Genomic DNA, 20,427 nt, shown 5'->3' on the forward strand with positions numbered 1-20,427 from the left:
AATTCCCAAACTATGTTAGGGGTGTTAAGTGCATGCCTGCACATGCAAATTTTGTGATTAATGAAAGGTCAGATTTCTCAATATCAAAGAAGGTACTTAACATAAGAAAAGATAGAATGCTAAAATGAACATTGTTGTGCTACACTGAAATTGGAGTTATCGATCGAAACTCAGTTTTTAATACATGTATACACAGACAGAGATATGTGTGTGCAGAAATGTATTTACTAGCTCTTTCTACTGAGATAACATAGAAACAATGACATCCCAGAACCAAAGGGGAACAGTTAGCCCTGGATTTGAGTTTCTAAATAGCATTCATTTTCTAACACCATTCATGACTCTGAGAAATGGCTGGCATAGGGAAAAAACAAGATCCTCAAATATTTTATTACTAGACAGTAAGGAAGCATGCAAAAATTACGTAAACATGTTAAAAGGATAGAGGAACCAGAATGAAGGGACTCAACTGTCAAAATATTGGGCCCTTTACACATCAAATAAATGACAGTAGGAAACTTATATTCCTAGAATAAAATAAGAACCCATTGATCCATAGGGACATAAATAAATGAGTAAATAAATAAATGGGGAAAAGGGGAAAGTTCCTCCTTAAAGCAAAAATCCAAGTAATAAAAGACTAAAACAGAAAAGTTGCAGGCCGGGATGTAGCTCAGTGGCACCGCACCTGCCTGGCAAGCGCAAGGTCCTGAGTTTGACCCCTGGTACCAAAAAAATATATAAAAAAAAAAAATTAAAACGGAAAAGTTGCTGTTTGCCAAACATAAATATCATAATCATTTCAGGCAAGAATCGTCATGAGCAAAAGATGAGAAATAAAATACAAAGTTTCAAAGTGTTAGCTCAGTGGTTTCGCCACCTGCTGCGCAAGCTCAAGGACCGGAGTTCGATCCCTGGTACCAAAAAAAAATTTTTTTAATTAAAAAAAACAAAGTGTCTCTTCACATACTTAACACAAAAAAAAGAGGTAATTTTACAAAGGAGATCTGCCAGACATCACCTTCACCAAGTGAGCATGCTTAGTAGCATTAGCGATGCAACATTGTCAAATCTTGTCCTTCCTGAGGCATGCACTGGGAAGGACACAATATCACTTTTAAGGCACTCTTGCCAAAAACCACACAATCAGGATGTTATCAAACAGCTCCAAAGTTGAGATATTCCAGAAGAAAAGCTCTTCAAAAATTGTAAAAAAAAAAAAAAAATTGTAAGATAATAAAAAACAAAGAAAAACCAAGGACCTGTCCAAATTAAATGGAGACATGAAAACAAGTAAAATTTCATTCTGGATTTTGAAACCAGAAAAAGGTTATTAATACACAACTGATGAAATACAAAGAATTTAGAGATTAGATGATATTGGTGCATCCATGGTAATTTCCTGATTTTGATAACTATACTGTAGTTATATAAATATTAATGTTTGGAGACTCTTGGGTGAGGTACATGCAGGATTTTTTGGACTCTGTACTATCTTGAGGACTATTCTGTAAGTCTACAATAATTTAAACTAAAATAAAATTAAACTTGTCCAAAGCCACAAGTATCTGGCACAGCTGGGGTCAGTTTGCTCATAGAGTCCATACCACTGTGCCCCACTGTACCCTGGGGCCACTCAACAGTATGGTCTTATGGGGAAAGGGGAACATTTTAAATGTCTCATGGATACTAATTTGCAGGTACTATTAGCATAACCATCATCAAATCATCATCTTCATGAGGCAGAAACATGGTAGGAAATATTCTCAATATCATAAGATATATGTAGTAGATGCTAAGACTACAAGTTGAATACTAGTCTGACTTCAAAGCTCTTGAGTTCATATTCTTAAAAATTTACAAAAACAGATGCTGTGAAAAAGAACAAGAAGAAATCAAGAGATCCTTCAAAATAACCAATGATTGTCAAATTTTAAAAATCAGCATAAGAAGTCAAAATAACTCTCAAATTAAAGTAATGATTTAAAAAAAAAAAAAGAGTACAAATGAACACTACAGTAGTCCCCATCCCCTATAGTTTCACTGTCCATGGCTTCAGTTGCCCATGGTCAACCTCTGTCTATGTTAAATGGAAAATTCCAGAAATAAAAAATTCACAATTTTTTAACTGCCCACCATTCTGAGGAATGTGACGATTTTTTTTTTTTTTTTTTTTTGAGACAGGGACTCACTATTTAGTGCAGGCTGGCCTTGAACTCACTGTGTACCCCTGGCTGGCCTCAAATTTGTGGCAATCCTCCTGCCTCACCCTCCCAAGTTCTGGGATTACAGGCATGCACCACCATGCCTGGCAGTGTGATGAAATCTTGTGCCAGCCTGCTTTATTCTTCCCTGGTGTGAATCATTCCTTTGTCCAGCATATCTACACTGATATATTACACTTGCTAGACACTTAGTAGCCACTGTTCAGGTTAGTGCTAACCTTGTAACACAGTGCTTGCATTCAAGTAATCCTTATTTTACTTAATAATGCCTCTCAAATGAAAAAGTAGTGATGTTAGCAATTCGGATATGCCAAAGAGAAGCTATAAAGTACTGTAGGTGAAAATGTAAAAGTTCTCAGTAAGGAAAAAAAAAAATCAGAAGCTGAGGTTGCTAGTATCTGTGGTAAGGACAAATCTACGCACAAATTTTTCAAAGTAAAGGAAATCTGTGCAGTATTGCTGTGACACCTCACGCTGCAAGATTTATAGCCACAGTGCTTACGTGTTAAGATGGAAAAACCATTAAACTTATACATGTATGTGTACAAAAAAACAGGATATTATCTACTATATTTTGAAAAAGTCAATCGATCGATTACACCTCAATTAGGGTAGAGAAGGAGAAAAGGAAAAATTCAGGAGTTCAAGGATGGGGATGGTTAGATTTCCAGAAAGACGGACAGAAAAAAAATATAGATAGGAAGGATATTACCTAAGAAACTATCAAATAAAATTCCCCAGAGCCCGAAGACTCAGGAGTATACAAGCTGAAAGGATCTACTAGCACTGACCAGGACAAATGAAAAAGGACCCAAAACTAGACACATCCATCAATGTGAAATTTCAGACTTCAAGGATAAAAAGGAGAGCCTAAAAACTTATGACCAAGGGAGGGAGCCAACACACTAAATTAAACAGGTCACCTACATAACAAGAATCAATAAGATTTCTCCTCAGCAACATTAGATTACTTTTTTTTTAACATTGAACTACATCCTTTAGCCTTCTGAGGAAAAATAATTCTCAATCTACAACTGAGGTGTCAAATAAGGATATGCCACAAAAATTTTAGAACTACAAGGGTTCAGAAAAATTTACTTCCCATTACCCCATCATTTTATTTATGTTGCAATACACATTTGTATTGTTCTTCCTTCAAGTACTGTGAAGATGGTTCCCGTCAAACCAAGACTTAAAAAAAGAAAGAAAACAGGTATATTTACATTTATATTGAGGCAGGGTCTATTGTTAAAAATTACCCAGACTGGGCTTGAACTCATGATCCTCCTGCCTCAGCCTTCCAGAGTGCTGGGATTACACACCAATGAGAAGTACAAAGCTGACAGCTTTGCAGCAAACTCAGATGGCAGCCAGTTGAAAATGACCGTGAAGATAGAGAGATCTAAGATGGAAGGGTGTCTTGGTCACTTTCCTCATCACTAGAACAAAATATCCAACACCCACAACTTAAAGAAGATTTTGGGGCTCACGTTCTTAGCCCACGGTCAGGTGACTTCAAGGCAGAAACAGCCTGATAAGAGGGTCTGGTGAGGAAAAGCTGCTCATGTCATGGTGGCCAGGAAGCAGAGAGCAGGAGCGGGGGAGGGAGATATGTCAGCAGGTCACGTTCCCAGGGACCCAGCTCCAACCATGCCCCAACTCCTAACAGCAACCCCCCAAATCCAATCACCTTGCAAAGACCTCCACCTCTGAATGCATGAGGTTCTTCGAAGACATCTAGATCTGAACCATAACAAAGAGGACTACATGTGACACACGGTGTCATGAAGAGTTCAGGAGGGGTGGCAACAAAGATATAGGAGTAGAATGCAAGAATAAAAGATGGGAAAGAAAGAAAAGTAACGGAGGACTCAAGGAAATACAAAAAGCTATACAATGAGTCAAATCCAAATATAGAACCAGTCCCAATTAGAACAGAAAATCAGTGAATTTCATGAAGATAAATGGCATGGATCATAAGAAAATAAAAGAAAGATTAAGAAGCTAATCATTTTTTGTTTCTTTTTTTGTGGTACCAGAAATTGAAACTGGAGCCTTTGCAGTGAGCTACATCCCCAGCTTTTTTTTATTTTTTATTTTGAGACTGGGTCTATCACTAAATTACCCAGCTGGGTTTGAACTTATGATTCTCCTGCCTCAACCTCCCAGAATGCTGGGATTACAGGCATGCGCCACCATCCCCAGTTGATCTTTTTAAGGTGTAAGATTCTTCTCCCTATTTTTCAAAACCAAACCAGAAACTTTGAAAAAAACAGCCATTTCAGAGATACAATGTGTCCAGTTATATGATTCAAATTAAAATGAACACGATTTTGAGAACTTGTGACATTCAACAAAGGATTATCCATGTGAACATCTCTTTTGTGTACAGTGGGATAATCCTAGAAATACAGGCAAGGAAACAGCTCTGCAGTGAATAATTTCCCTACTTGTAATAAGACAAATACTGAGTGTCACTTTTCACCATTTGGAACCAACCTTCAATGAGAGCATGGAAAACTTAGTTTGATCAGAGACTAGACAAAAATGTGATCAATCTCCATAGTGTTAAAGTAAAACTACAGACACATAGGTGTAAATACCAAATAGTTTCTCTGGTGTGAGAAAGTGAAAGTGTAAATGAGGATCAAAATGTAGAATAGACAGGGGCCAGGGATTTAGCTCAGTGGTTTCACCGCCTGCTGCACAAGCCCAAGGACCCGAGTTCAATGCCTGGTACCAAAAAAAAAAAAAAAATGTAGAATAGATAATGTGAAGTAGGAAGAAAAGGTCCAAAGGAGAAGGGGAAGGAGAAGTGGGAGGAATAGGGGAAAGGAAAGGGAAAGGAAAAAATATGAGAAAAGGAAAAAAGAGGAAACAAAGTCTTTGTAAATAGGGAAGGGTGGAGGGGTTGAAAGGAGGGCAGGGGAACGGAGAAAAAATTAAGAACCAAGATACATCATGTAAAGGTACAAATTCCCAATGATGAATGTCATCATATTGTATACCCAAAATGTACTGATGAAATTAATGAACAAATAAATAAATAATAAGGCCAAGGATTTAGCTCAGTGGCACTGCACCTGCCTCACAAGCGCAAGGTCCTGAGTTCAATCCCCGGTACAAAAATTTAAAAATAAAAAATAATAAAGTAAAACTACAGCCAATCCAAGTTGGGAGGTAGAAAAGGGAATGAAGAAAATAGAAAAAGGGCATGTGTGGGGAAGAAAGGACAAGTAACTATTGCTTTTCTTTATAAACCCTTTGATCCTTGGGCATTACTTTGAGTAGAAGATGTTTGGGGTTTTGAGGGTTTTTTCAAGGAGGAAATTGTTATCAGTGGCAAATGTTACCAAGAGGTCAGGCGAGAAACAGATAGATTTAGCCTACACAATCACAGATAACTCTAAGAAGACCACTTCACTTCACTGGGCTGAAGAATGAATGGGAATTGATCTGAAAAGGACAATCATACCTGGCAAAACTCTAAGGACAGGAGAGAAGAGGAGACAGGTAGCTGACAAGAAGAACTAAAAATAAAGGTTTTTATTTGTATGTATGTGGAAGAGACTTCAGCATGTTTTTAACTTGACTGAAGTGAAGAGGTGATAAAATCCACAGGGCAGGGCCGGGGATTTAACTCAAGGGCACCACGCCTGCCTCACAAGCACAATGTCATGAGTTCGATCCCCAGTACCAAAAAAAAAAAATCCACAGGGCAGAACAGCTAGAATCAAACTTGGAAAAAGAAGGGATTTCTTTTCTTCAGAAATAAGAAGAGATGAGGTAGGGACAAGACTTAGATGTGGAAGCAGGAAGCTGAGAAAGTCTGGCTAAAGGCAGGAAAATAGAGTTTCTGTCCCCTGATGTGACCAAAGGATGGGTTGTAAGAGCTTATAAAACTGGTTATTCAGACAGCAAAGAGCAAGAGAACAAACAAGGACTGAGATACTATGGCCTAGGCTGACAAACCTAGTATTACGGTTGAAAGCACGTCTACATTTGAGAATCATTTGATATTATCTCATCTGGCCAAACATGTGGTACACATTTGTAATCCCAACACTTGGGAAGTTGAGGCAGGAGGACTGCCACAAGTTTGAGGTCAGCCTGGGGTACATAATGAGCTCAAGGTCAGCCTGAACCATGTAATGAGACTCTGTCTCAAAAACAAACAAAAAATGTCCATGCTATCTCTTGCTTGAATTACTCATTATAAGATTCCTTTAAGATATCTTGGTATCTGGATCTAGAAGAGCTTCTTTGGAGAATGACCAAGGAGGACAAAGTTTTACTCACAAGATTCTACAGCAACTTAGTATTAACGAAGTAACAATAGTAAGATACCTGTATCTTACTTTACATCTTTCTAAAGCTACAAGATGAAACCTAAACAACAGAAATCTATTTCAATCAGTATTTATTAACATAAAATACACAATTCTCACATCCTGAGAGGGAAATACAATGACCCCTACTTTACAAATGTTGAATATAGACAGTGTATTTTGCCTAAAGTATCAGAGCCAGAATTCCAAAGCATATTTACCATTTATGAAGCAGTCAAGTAACACCAAATCTGAAATGTATTTTGACCATGCGTAGTCCACTACAAGTTCATTTGGATAAGAGAATTTTGAAAACATAAAAATAAGCTAAGGATAGCTTACTGATCATGCCCTCCAAATCTTGGTGTTCAATGTTAAAATGTATAGGCCAAAATCAGTACATTAAGTTCTGGGGAAAAAATACAATTACATTCTCTTCATTATGAATTAATGAAGCATCATTACATTCAGCATCATAATTCTAGAACTATTTTTTTACCTATGTTTTCTCTTTCTAATTAATACAGTTAATATGGGGTGTGTTATTTAGCTACTAAATAGGACAAATAGAAATCTTTGTTTATGAAAAATGTTAGAAATGTACTTTGAATAACTAATTCTTTTTTGTGTGAATATGAGATTAGCAGATAAATCAGGGACTTTCAAGTGTGGATGCCTTAGCAAACTTTATCTATGCATCCCTTTTGTTTTCCTTCATTTCTGTTAATGACCTTTCATCTTAAAGCGGTTCTTCCTCTGGGTCTTTATGCTGATGAAACAGTGTTATGTTACTCCATACCAGGATTGCCCCAAGTAACCTGAAATGCGCAGACAGATTTTAATAAAATGACAACATGTTTCTCCTCCAAAAATCTGATTTTAAATTAAGTTATACCCAAAGTCATAATTTTGAGGCTACAAAATTAGATGACTTCATTAAAAATAAAACAACAGCTGAGGATGTTTTGAAGCCAAGTGACTAGGTTACAATGTCCCGCTAATAAAACTGTATCTGTGATGACCACAGAAACACATGAGTCACTGATAAGGTGGCCCTAGTTTGGGAACACGAAAACCAGAGGAAAATGGTAGCGAGCTCAAAGGAAAGAATTTATTGAGCAGTTTCCACTGTGTGTCCTAGATTACTGAAATATGATACAGCTGGACTCTAGTGTAAGAATGGTTGTTTATAACACCCTGGCAACTTGAAACTTTGTGATTCCAACAATGGCATGAACTGACTGATAACTTTTGGGTCATATAATCACAGTGATTCACCACTCTGCAGGAAGGTGTTTTTAGCTCATAAACAGATTACCAGTGACCATTTTTATCTTCTACCTAAAATAATAGATTTACAGTCTTGGTATCACACTATATTAAAAATTACAAAGCAGGTTTTTCGTCTAAAACCTTAAAGTTTTTAGTCTAAAACCTAAAAATTTTATTGTGAAATAAAACTTCACAGCCATCATTTTATTTCTTCTTGAACCAGGGTTTTTTGGGGGTTTTTTGGTACTGGGGATCGAACTCGGGTCCTTGCGCTTGTGAGGCAGGCAGGAGAAACACTGAGCTAAATCCCCAGACTGAACCACTTGTTTTTGGATACTGGGGATTAAACTCAGGACCTTACACATGCTAGGGAAATACTCTACCTCAGAGCCATATCCTGAGGCCTACCACTCTTTTTCACTAGTAAAACAATAATTGTCATGGCCTTTCTACCTATTCCTGGTGCTTGATAAGTCTTACTGTCTTGTCTTAGCCTGTATTTAATACCCTTTCTTTTATCACTGCCTATTTATGTACTCTTTGATGCATCTCTCAGAGCTAACATCTCTATCCTCACGTTGGTCCACCCACCTCTAGGTTATGGTCACATTCTATTATTATTCTAACCTACTCTTTGATCTATACCTCTCTCATCTAGACCATTTCTTTGTTTTGTTTTGTTTTGTTTTGTTCTGGTACCAGGGATCAAACTGGGGACCTTGTGCTTGCAAGGTAGGCACCAGAACCACTGAGCTAAATCCCCAACCCGTAGACCTTTTCTATCTTATTAAAATCTAGACTTCATTTCTAAGATTAACTTTCTTCTATGCTATTCCAATGAAATTGCCTTATACTTTAATATATAAACTACACTGTCTTAATTGTCTGTGAAAACAAAATACCTTTAAGATTACCAGTAATACTGGTCTCATTCAAATCTTTGCTTCTAAGTTCTTAGAAACATGTTTTATTACTCTCACACCATCATTTTTTATCAAGTTCTACTTTCTTAATACCCACTTGTGTGATCTTTCCTCTGTTTTCGCCCTGGTGCTTGGCTGCTTACATTGTTCCTGTGACAGGTCATCTTTTCCTCTAACTGCTCCATTAAAAATTTTTTATTTTTAGGAATCTGTCTAAATTTTGCTTCTCTTTTCATGTATTTTCTTATTTATTCACTGCATCACTGATGGAAATGAAATAAGACAATTACAAATCTTGTCAACTAAAAACTTTAGAACAAACACACACAAACATATACAATAAAAGAAAAAGCTGATTTTATAACCCAATGACCTTGTATCAAACTGCATTCTCTATGCATAACCCAAAACTTCTATCACTGTCTATAAGTCAGAAAATTATATTTGTTTTTGTTTTTGTGTTTTTGGTACCGGGGGTCGAACTCAGGTCCTTGCGCTTGTGCAGCAGGCAGCAAAACCACTGAGCTAAATCCCCGGCCAGAAAATTATATTTGGTATGCCCCACAATAAATAGAATATTATGTATTGTAAATATGTACTAATAAAAAAATTAAAAACTAATGTACTACATACATTAAATTACTAAAGAAAAAAAAGATTGGAAGTATAAGTATAATCCATGCACACGTGTTAAAATTACACATTGCTCGAGAGTTTTCCCTCATAAAAGTAAAAACTTCTGCTCAAAAGGTAAATATATGTGTATGTATGTATGAAGGTAAAGCATAAAGTAGGCTTGCTCCTATTATTTATTAAGGGCTTTGGTGGAAGACCAAAACTTTAGAATTCAGCCTTGATTTTTCAAAGTGAATCTTGGGCTATTAAACTGAACATCCCACAGGAATAAATGAAGAAGAAGCTAACAAGAGTCCCAGGGTCAAGATTAATCATCCTAACAAATGCCACTTGAATAGTAAAGACAGACAAAGAAGGTCCTCTATCAAACTACTGTACTATAGCAGGGAGTGGAATGAGAGGGGAAGGGACTAGAGATGAAGGAAAATGTAAAACAGAACAAGAAGAGACTAGTACAGTGGTACATGCCTGTAATCCCAGCACTCTGGGAGGCTGGGCAGGAGGATCACCAGTTCCATCCCAGCCTCAAATAAAAAACAGTAATTTAAAAGGGGTGAGGATGTAGCTCAGTGCAAATGCCCTGGGTTAAATCTCCACCACAGTAACAACAACAATAAATAAATATATACATACATATATACATAAAAAGGAGGCTTTTTAAGATCTAATAATGACACATGCAAAGAACTGAGAGATATAATTAAGACAACTCTCTATACCTGAGGACAAAACAAACCCAAACAATAGGACATCTAGGGAAGCAACAAATCAAATCTTCCCCTAAATCCCAGAGAAACAATTCACCATCAAAATACTTCTGATGGAGCTGGGATGTAGCTAAGAGATAGACCACTTGCCTAGAATGAGCAAGGCCCTGGGTTCAATCTCCAGCTCCAAAAAAACAAAACAAACTTCCGATATACAATTACAAAATGACACAACTATCAGTCTTTGGGATCAAAACTAAATGAAACAGGGCCAGGGATTTAGCTCAGTGGTTTCGCTGCCTGCTGTGCAAGTGCAAGGACCCGAGTTCGATCGCCAGTACCAAAAAAAAAAAAAAAAAAAAAAATGCAGAGGACATCTTGGGGCCGGGGATTTAGCTCAGTGGTTCTGGTGCCTGCCTCGCAAGCACAAGGTCCCGAGTTTGATCCCCGGTACCAAAAAAAAAAAAAAAAAAAAACTAAATGAAACAGAAAAGAGCTATACACAGAGTAAACAAAAACTTTAAGTTGGAAGAATAGTGGCACAATAGAAGAAATATTTTTGTAACTAACAGTCAGCTTTCTCCCATGCTGTCATATTACTAGAGACATTAATGCAGATAATAGTCCAATCAATAGTGGCACGGAAGCTATGCCTTCATTCAGTGGGGTTGAGCCACCATTTGTGCCCATGTCTCTTCTCGTAAAAGAAGGAAATTATATAATTTTATACAAGTAACAATCTAGAAAAAATATATATATATCCTCTCTTTCTAGTCAAAATTTAATTTCTCATTTGGTTTTATGTAAGAATACCCTTTAAAATAGTACTTTCTGGCCAGGAATTTAGCTCACTGGTTCCAGTGTCTCCCTCACAAGCACAAAGTCCTGAGTTCGATCCCCAGTATCAAAAAAAAAAAAAAAAAAAAACAGTACTTTCTACCAGCTTTTCTCCATGCAGGTAAAAGCTTTAAATCTTGGCCGGGGATTTAGTTCAGTGGTTCTGGCGCCTGCCTTGCAAGCACAAGGTCCCAAGTTTGATCCCCGGTACCCAAAAAAAAAAAAAGGGCCAGGGATTTAGCTCAGTGGTTCTGTCGCCTGCCTTGCAAGCGGAAGGACCTGAGTTCAATCCCTGGTACCAAAAAAAAAGCTTTAAATCTTAAAAATAAGCATTAGTTCAGGCTATGGCTTGTAGGTAAGAATTTGTCTTAAATCTGAGACTTGAGACTTGGACTTTTTAGTAGTGCTGAAACTTAGGACTTTGGCAACTCTTGGAGATTGACTGTCTTTTGCATAAAGGGATGTGCATGAGTCTTTGGGAGGCCAGGGATGGAATGTTATGGCTTGTATCTAGATGTACCCCCAAAGCCTCATGCAATTGTAGGTGGGACTTTTTCTGAGGTGGCTGAATCTAGAGTGTGTGACTGATTCAGGTGCAATGCTAGGCTCAAGGGCACTAGGATTAAGGGTGTGAATGCTACCCACCCTAGGCAGTATGGGTAAAATAAAAGGGATGGAAAGTGCTGTGGCTGTCCCTTGCTGCCTTTGCTGTATTTCACTGCCATGAACTGTTGCCCCTCTGCCATGTGCCACCCTGCCCTGGAGTCAGTCAATTATGGACTGCAACCTCTACAAACAGTGAGCTAAATAAGCCTTTCTTCCTTTAACTTTGAGTGTCAGGTATTTTGTCTCAGCAATGAGAAAAGTAACTAAGACAGTTCATCTTAATGGGTCAAAACAAATCAGAGTCTGCTTTTTATCAATGAAAGATTTAGGCTCAATAATTGGATGTCATTTTATTCTTACTCTGGAAAAATACATGTGTTTTCCTCAGCCATGACAGAACATACAGGGAGAATTAGAAGTCAAAATGGAAAACATAAGATTCAAATGCAGGGGGCCGGGGATTTAGCTCCGTGGTTCTGCTGCCTGCCTCACAAGCGGAAGGACCCGAGTTTGATCCCCAGTACCAAAAAAAAAAAAAAAAAGAGTCAAATGCAGAGATTACCATGAACTGATGCAAATTGTATTGGCTTCTAAATAATTTTACACTGAATTGTGTTTGGCACACCAAGTTTTAAACACCTGTTCTCCTTAAGACCATAGGTTCAAACACCAGCACAGAGGATTACAATTGCTCACAAAGACTGGTAAGCTATCAAATGCCACACAGCTTAATGTAGGAGGTTAAGAATCACTGTATGGAAATGATACTTAAAGTAGGAACATTATGTTTTCAGTCAAACAAATTAATACTTAGTTGTTCTCTAACACATCTTGATTTTCCAAGCATAACTGATCACATACAGAGAAACAAATTCTAAATAGGCATAGCATGGAACATTCATCCCATTAAATACAGTATGCCTTATCTTTTCTTCGCTTACCTGATAATGAGCCTGGGCTTGCTGTGCTGAGTTCAAGGTGACATTACAGAGTTTGCAGTATAGGGGCTTACATAGCTCCTCCAGGGCAGAGTCTTGCTCCCCTGCCTTAGGTGACTCTTCTTCTCCTGCCAGAGGCAAGGAAGCCTCCTGCACAAAAGGCTTCTGTTGTGGAAGCTGCAAGGTTCCTGTAGACCTGGTGGCCACTGACATAGGAGGAGAGTATGAAGGCTGCTTAGGTGGAGGAAGCCCAGCGTGTTGCAAGAGGATCATTGGGTAGAAAAGTCTTGTGCATAGTCCAGTGGGCAATGAGAAGTCGAATCTTCAAATCTGAATCCACAGGGAGGGAAAAAAAAATTTAAAAAGAGAGCTCAGCAATATGACATGCAAATAAATGACACCACGATCTGAACTTTCCCCTATTTCTCCAACCTATCTTTGGGACTTTTTCCCTTTTGTCTCATCTAGCAGACTTCCCTTGCCTATTAATTCACATTGACACAATGTTCTTCCACTGAGAATGGTTTTACAGATTTGACTGTATGTCACTTAGCACAGCTTCAACTGCCATCCCTCTGGCCTATCAACATGAATAGCCTTGCATCCTTAACTAATTACATCTAAAAGTCATGTGGCTGAAATGGACCTCAAAGGTCACCCAGTCCAGACCCCTTCCCTCAGATGTACTTAAATACCCTTGATAATAACTATGCGCAGTTCAAAAAAGAAAAACCCCTACCAACTGAGAATCTTAGCAAATATCTTTTTTCCATCCATAGGATGTCAGAGTGAAAAAAAAAAACAGCAGAATCCATGAACTATTTCTACAACTAGCTAAAATATCAAGGAACTCTAGGAATAACCCAGAATTAAAATGTGACAGAAATAAATAAAAAATGGTCCTTTTCATCAATTAGCAACATTTAAGTAGTTGAGCCAATGATTTCCTACAGCAGAGGTTAAAATAGATGTCCTGTGGGCCACACACAGCCACAGATGTATGTACTGTTTGAAATACGCTGTTTTGTTATGCTTTCATATTTAAAATTGAATTAGTGGTCAATGTTTAAGAATCAAGAGAATGTCTGTCAATCACAGTGTCTCCTGATAAAAGCAGGATCCGGCAGGAAACCTCCCACAGTCCTCCACAGGGAACAAGTGGCAGGCTAGCCCAGGGCAGGGTCCTCTACCAGGCCTGCCTTCCCAGGCACCTTGGTCCTCAGGCCGCTCCCTGCAGCCCCTTGAGTTTATGATCCCACCTCATATGGCCTTAGACTATATTCTCGAGTCCCCTGTACAATCAAAATATTTTCTCTCCTGTAAGAGGTAAATGGACCTGCACAAAATAAGGTATTTCTGGTTGGTAAATATGGACCAATAAGGAATCACACTCCCCTATTCCTATTATAATTCCAATTCCTCAGTCTCAGCTGTTTCTTCCCCATTTCTGATTAAATAGCTGATAGTTCTAATTCTATTTTACTCTGAAAGACCCAGTAAGTTCTACCCCATCTTCAATCTTTATGATTTCTCTTGCCTCCCACCCAGACGCCATTTCTAATTCTGAGTTTCTCAACATGAACTACAGTGCACCCTGAGTTCCCAGGGTTCTAATTAACCCAAATTAGGATCCTTATTACAAAATCTACAATTCCCTCCACTCTCTCAATATTATTAAACTCTTTTCTTGGTCAATAGAATATGGCTATTTTAAGCTGCTGTGATTTTCCATCTGTGATGAAAATGTATACATTACAGCAACAGATTTACAAAAATGAATCAAATTTTGAAAAGTTAAAAGCTTATTTTACCATCTTTTTAAATACAAAGTACCAAGAAATTGCAACCAAGTTTAACAACTTTGATACTAAGTTCACAGTCTGGGTGCAGGAGAGGAAATTACTGTGATTGAGAAATGGTATAGTTAGGGACAAAAATGCATAAAAGTTAGTCATAGAACTTAAAAATATTGTTCATTAATCAAATTTAGAAAAATGATACTATTTGACTCAAGCAGGTTTGATACCCATTATTTTTAGGAACATAAAGAAAAGCAATGTGGCTTTATAACATTTAAAAAGCTAGGTTCTCTATAATGATATTATTTCTCTCAAATTAAATCAAGCAAAGATATCCAGAAAGCAAAGATGGATGTGGACAGTTTAAAAAGGGAAACTGAAGAGACAAAGACCAGCTTTGTAAAACTTTAACTACCTAATTACAACTGAAAAAAGTTAGAGGCTACCCATGCAGTACTGCAGTCCTTCTAATGCTAAATCGTCACAAGCATGCTGCTAAGTCATAAGAAAAAAGGTAGAAGAGGGTGTCAAAACATCTGGATAAGGAAATCAGTGCTATAAACAGAAAATCAAACGCTACCAATTGCCAAAACATGTCTGGACTTGTTTTATGAATGCTCGCAGCCACTTGAGGAAATTCAAGCATCTGTCTTCCCCCAGTGTTTCCTACAAGTTTTCATCAAAATAAAGGCCCTTAACCACTGACATACAAAAGGCCTCCTTTCACAGGAATGGAATTAAAGAAAAACTCCTTGTAGGTACAGATTTACCTATGACTGCATTTTATCTTTAAAATGTTTAAGGAACAGATATTCCAAAATTATTTCTTGTACTGTATTTAACAATCAACATAATATTAACGCCCCCAAGAGATCTATATATGTCAGTTACAACAGGTCTTATTGCACTTGCAAACAAAAATTAGCAAAAAAGAAATACATAAATCTAAAATAAACAAGACTCAGCCTTCAGTAACTACACAATGGTGGATTACAGAGACGCCGAACTCACTTGCACCTCAAACCCATTCGATAGCAGAATTGGTTTAAAAAAGACTACTCTGCAGGCTGATACAAATTAATATTCCTCAGATCTTAGAAACCTCTATAGTTGATGCTTGCAGGATTTATAGTAGTGAATGTCCTGGTCTGAAAAGGGGCTAAAAGGGCACTAAAGAAAATCAAAGCTCCATGAGGCACCCTGTTTAAAGAAAATGAATTATCACAGCATACTTAGTTTTCATGATTGGACTGAGGCCTAGTCTTGGTATACCGTATTGAAGACAACTGCTTTCTCATTTGGAGAAATCTGCAGAGGAAAGAGAAGAGAACATAGAAACAGGTTTCTGGCATCTCAGCAACTAGGTAAGGCTGTCACTGGGAACAGTGGAAACAACGGAAAGACAGGGAACATTACACAGAGGTCATCAGAACGCAGCAAGAAGGAATGCGAAGGAGGAAACCAGAAAATTAATCAGCAGAGGCAAGGTGTAGGGGAGAGGGGACGCTCAAGAGAACACAGGAGACTGGGGAAGAGGCCTTGGTGGACTGGCCAGTGTTTTCCAATCTCAGGATGGTGGCGAATCCCAGCGAACCATTTACATATCCAAATCAGAGCCCCAGCGACTTCAGCCTCGCCCACAGATACCTTGAATCCTCGGGATGTGCACGCACACACAGGAACACGCGCGCGCCGCACACACCTCGAGCCCTCAAGGATGCCATCCAGGAGGATGGAATCCCCGCCTCCCACCGGCGCCAAGCGCGCCTACCCCACGAGCCGCAGGGCGCACGTGAAAGGCTTCAAACGAACACGTACAGAAGAGCGGCGCGAGCAGCCTCACGTGGAGGACAGGTGGGACGACAGCCTCCGAGGAGCCGCCAGAGCCCCGCGCCCGTTGCCGCACTCACCGGAACCGGGACGCGTCCGCTGCCTCTAGCCGCCGCCCGCCTGCGCGCCGGCCCGGCCCGCTGCGCCCGCCTCTCTTCCCCTGCAACTTTCTCTGCCCGCCGCGGCCGAGCCCCTCCACGGCTGAAGGCTGACTGTCAAAAGTCAGTCCAAGCCGACCCACAGGGAAACAGCTGCAGGAAGTGACTGCGGAACCGGGAGGCGGCGGAGGAGGAGACAGGGCGCCGGTCGCGTCGCCACTGCGCATGTGCCTGGCGGAGCAGGCCGGGCGGTGGGGCAGGGGAGGGCCGGCTCCCGAGTTTCCGGGCCGGCGGCGCGAGGGGCAGGTGCGGAGGCGGCGGGCGCGGGCGAGGGCCCGGCCGGCGCGAAGAACAAAGGCGCGAGTCCGGGGCAGCCTCTGCGGTGCCGCCAGTCAGCGTTCAGCCTGCGAGCCGCGCGTCGGCCACCCCGAAAAGTTGATTCCCAGCAGACGCCTGGTAGAGCTGCTGCAACTTTCACCTCCTGTTAGGAGATCCAAACACTTTTTTTTTTTTTTTTAACCGAGCCGCTTGGTTGCTGGCTAAAGCGCCAGGGGTAGCTGCAGGAATCTCCGGGACTCTGCGACAGAACCTTCCGACTGCGCCTCTCCCCGCTTCCGCCCCAGGTTGGAGGAGGAAGCGCGCCTGCCGGCTCGGGGCCTCGCACCGCTCAGGAACCCACTGAAGTGAGCAGGAGACGTGGGAGGCGCTCTCCCGACCCTTGGGCCTCGCCTGACAGACGGGAAGACCGGGAAGAGACTGCTGGCGGGAGGAGATCACATCCTTCCTAGCCAAGCTGGACATCTTCAGGTTAGATAGTGAGGCAGCCATGAGCTGACGGATTCCAGCTGTAAACGTCTACTCATTGGTACTACTTCAACATATGAAGATTTGCCACTTATTGTTTTCATCTGTGATAAACTAAACATTACATAAATTTACCATGTTAAGAGCGCAGTTCTGTGTCATCACGTAATCACATAGTTGTGTGGTTGTTTTCAGTCATTAGTTGAAATGTCAACGAAATGTAAGTGTAGTAAGATGTGCCCTGATAGGAGGTAAACTGCCGTTAGAAATTAAGGCAGTTTTTTTTTTATTTCTACCTTACTCACCACCTAATACCAACAACAAATCTGTGGTGACTTCCTAAGTATGATTGTTCAGCGAACATACAGCTAATGTACATCGGCCGTTATTTTCCAAGGGAAAAATGATCCACATCGTCTAAATTCTTTTTCCAACGCTATGTGCATATAATTTATGTGTCAGAATTTTAAACGGCGACATTGTTTTTAAAATAATAAATATAGCTGAGTGCGCTGTCCAGCCCTTCTTCTGTACGGGCTTAGCCAGTTAAAGAACTTCACAGTCCACACAGATCATGACTGGGCCTTGATTTATCTTTCTAATCCGGCCTCCCACAGTCTCCTTCCCTTTACTCAAAAGCTTTATCCTCTTAGTTTGCAAGCCCTGTGATTTAACTCACTCTGCTTCTTGAGTACAAAATGCTCCCCCATGCGTTTCCAAGTCAGACCTATCCTTCGTGGCATCTTTCATGAGCTGCCTAGCACTTTCTCTGCACACCCTGATGACACACGATGTTTGTTGCCTCACATTATAATTACTTAAAGAGCTACTTAATCTGACCTAGAAACTCCCTGAGTGCAGGAAGAATATGTCTTGGAGTTTTCACATTTTATATTTTGTGATTTTATGCAGTTATGTAAGTCAGGATAAAAATCTGAAAAGTTAGCTGAGGGACCCTACGCTCTAGCTCTGCATATGCACCTACAATTCCATGTTCTCTGCCCTGATCTTAAACTTCTCGTACAGCTAAGGCATTTACTCCCCTGCCTCAAGAAAGAAGGAGGCAACTCCCAAATGTTTATTTAATAGGCATTTTAAATTCATGGCAGTGACAGTGGCTTCCTAAGTCAGAGCTTTTGATGTGGAATAGCTGGAGTTCATGAGTTTCAGCTCCTGAACAGCTGGAAGAAAAAGAAACAGGTCACAAACAGTATATTCATCCCATTTGCTGGCAGGGGGCTGGGGAGAAGGCCTCAGTAGCTTAGGGCCACGGAAGCTTATTGGTTTTGTTTTGGTACCAGGAATCGAATTCAGGACCTTGTGCTTTCCAGGAAGGCTCAGAGCCACTGAGCTAAATCCCCAGCTCCGGAAGTTTATTTCTTGCTTGTACTGTATTGCATGCTAGTGGTCAGCTGAGGTTCTGCTCCATGGGTCTTCTCATTCCAGGACTCTGGCTGAAAAAGTACGTGAGACTTGACCAACTCTCATGGCACATGAGAAGATCCAAAGCGCTGCAGAAATTTGTGAAGAATCTTAGAGCTGCTTCTCCAATGTGTCATGACATAGTCATTCAAATTCCATTGGCCAGGGCCAGGGATTTAGCTCAGTGGCTCTGCTGCCTGCCTAGCAACTGCAAGGTCCTGAATTCGATCCCTGGTACCAAAACAACAACAAATTCCATCGGGCAAAGTCTTCTTATGGCTAAACCTCAAGTTAGTGAAGTCTACTGTTTCCACAGGCAAACATGGCAATGATATAATCTTGGGTGGGAGGGGGTGAAGTTGCATGGTTAATTATAAAGAATAATTCAGTCTTCCACAAATATGAGCCAACCAGTATTCTCAACCTAGAGGTAAATGTAAACCCCCAAGAAAGGACTTGTACCACCCGACACACACACAATTCCTGGGATTAGTTCAAAAGAAGATGTAAAGATAGAAAATGGAATTCCTGGATGTATTTGAAGATCTAAAGGCAGAGGGTATCTGTGCTCTAGTCTCAGTGGGGATTTAAAAAGCTACCAAGGTCCAGGGGATTCCTCTCAATCAGCCAAAAGAAAGAAACATGCCAGGGTAAAGTGGGCATGTAGAGCCAAACGAATGCCTCCAAACTTCTTTTTTAAATACTGTATTTTTTAAGTACCGTTCAAAGAAGCTTTGAGAGGGCTGCAGAGGGTTGAAGAGCTTACAGGTCAGAGGGAGGAAAGACAGCTGAATAAATATGGCTCTCGCTTGCCAAAGGAACCCACCCAATGTTGAACTTCTAACCTCTAGAACTGTGAGTTAAATAAACTTTTTTCTTTTATAAAATACCTAGTTTCAGGTTTTTGGGTTTTTTTGGTACCAGGGATCGAACTCGGGTCCTTGCACTTGTGCAACAGGTGGCGAAAACACTGAGCTAACTCCCCAGCCCAATTTCAGGTATTTTGTTATAGCAATATTAAACAGACTGAGTCTCTATTACATATTTTACATAAATAACCTTTAAAACCGAAGAAAACAAATAATGTATTTAAATGTAGAAAATGCAGAAATAGCTAACGCAAAAATTGACCTTTCATAGTCACATGGTACATTTTAAGTTTGCACTGTTTTTATGTAGGCTTTTTCCCACACTAATAAAAAATGCATTTTTAGTGAAATTGGATTTTCCTACATTTATGCCATTTTTCATTTATCTTATAAGCATTTTCAATAAATAATCCTTTAAAAATGTATTTTCCATGGCACCATATTAGCCCATCCAATGTATATAGTATAATTTGAACATTTGCTTGGGACATTGAGGTTGACTTAGTCACCTTTCAGTTACTGCAACAAAATATCTGACACATACATGTTAAAGAAGAAAAAAGTTTTTAAAAGTTTTTTTTTTTGGTACCAGGGTTTGAACTCGGAACCTTGTGCATCTGAGGTAGGCAGCAACACCCCTGAGCTAAATCCCCAGCAGAAGTTTTAAAAAGTAAAAAAATAAAAATAAAGAAGGTAAGATTTATTTTGGCTCATGGTTTCAGTAGTTTCAGTCCATGGTTAGTCAGCTCCTTGGCAAAAATAACACAGCAGAAGAAAGCTGCTCAGTTCATAGCATCCAGGAAGCAGAAAGAGAAAGATCCAGAGAGGAAGGGGACACGGACTAGACATCATTCCCAACATAAAGATCTCCTGACCTACCCAGACACACTCATAAGTATGCATTACTAATCTTCTTCATGTCTCTCAAGCCAATCAAGCTGACAGTCAAGATTAACCAAGATTCTTTCCAATGTTTCACTAAATAGCACTCCACTATTTCTCAGCTTTTTTCATATATCTTGAACTGAAATTATTACCTTTCTTTGATTAAATTATTAAAATATGAATCAAAAGGAAAGAGCACTCTTATGGTTTTTAATACATTAAAAGACCAAATTGCCTTTCCAAAACAG

General features: G+C 39.8%; 1 protein-coding gene across 7 annotated transcripts in view; it reads right to left on the minus strand.

Moving 5' to 3' along the window:
- Positions 1-16,311, minus strand: part of Zmat3 (zinc finger matrin-type 3) — a 34,821-nt gene extending 18,510 nt beyond the window's left edge. For 4 of the 7 annotated variants that reach the window (XM_004834619.4, XM_004834617.4, XM_021254471.2 and 1 more), the window contains exons 1-2: positions 16,182-16,311; positions 12,476-12,802 (exon numbers count right to left, since the gene is read on the minus strand). In XM_004834619.4, coding sequence (XP_004834676.1) covers positions 12,476-12,745 — 270 coding nt within the window. In that variant the 5' untranslated portion in view covers positions 12,746-12,802; positions 16,182-16,311. Of the gene's footprint in view, positions 1-12,475; positions 12,803-15,503; positions 15,580-15,918; positions 16,049-16,089 lie in introns of those variants that run through there. The other 3 variants (XM_087186548.1, XM_021254465.2, XM_021254461.2) reach the window with 3 other exon arrangements.
- Positions 16,312-20,427: the final 4,116 nt, after the last annotated feature.

The sequence above is a fragment of the Heterocephalus glaber genome, unplaced genomic scaffold, assembly GCF_053883595.1.
Source record: "Heterocephalus glaber isolate CG9 unplaced genomic scaffold, H.glaber_assembly_v1.0 deba00001504, whole genome shotgun sequence".
NCBI classification, from domain to species: Eukaryota; Metazoa; Chordata; class Mammalia; order Rodentia; family Bathyergidae; genus Heterocephalus; species Heterocephalus glaber.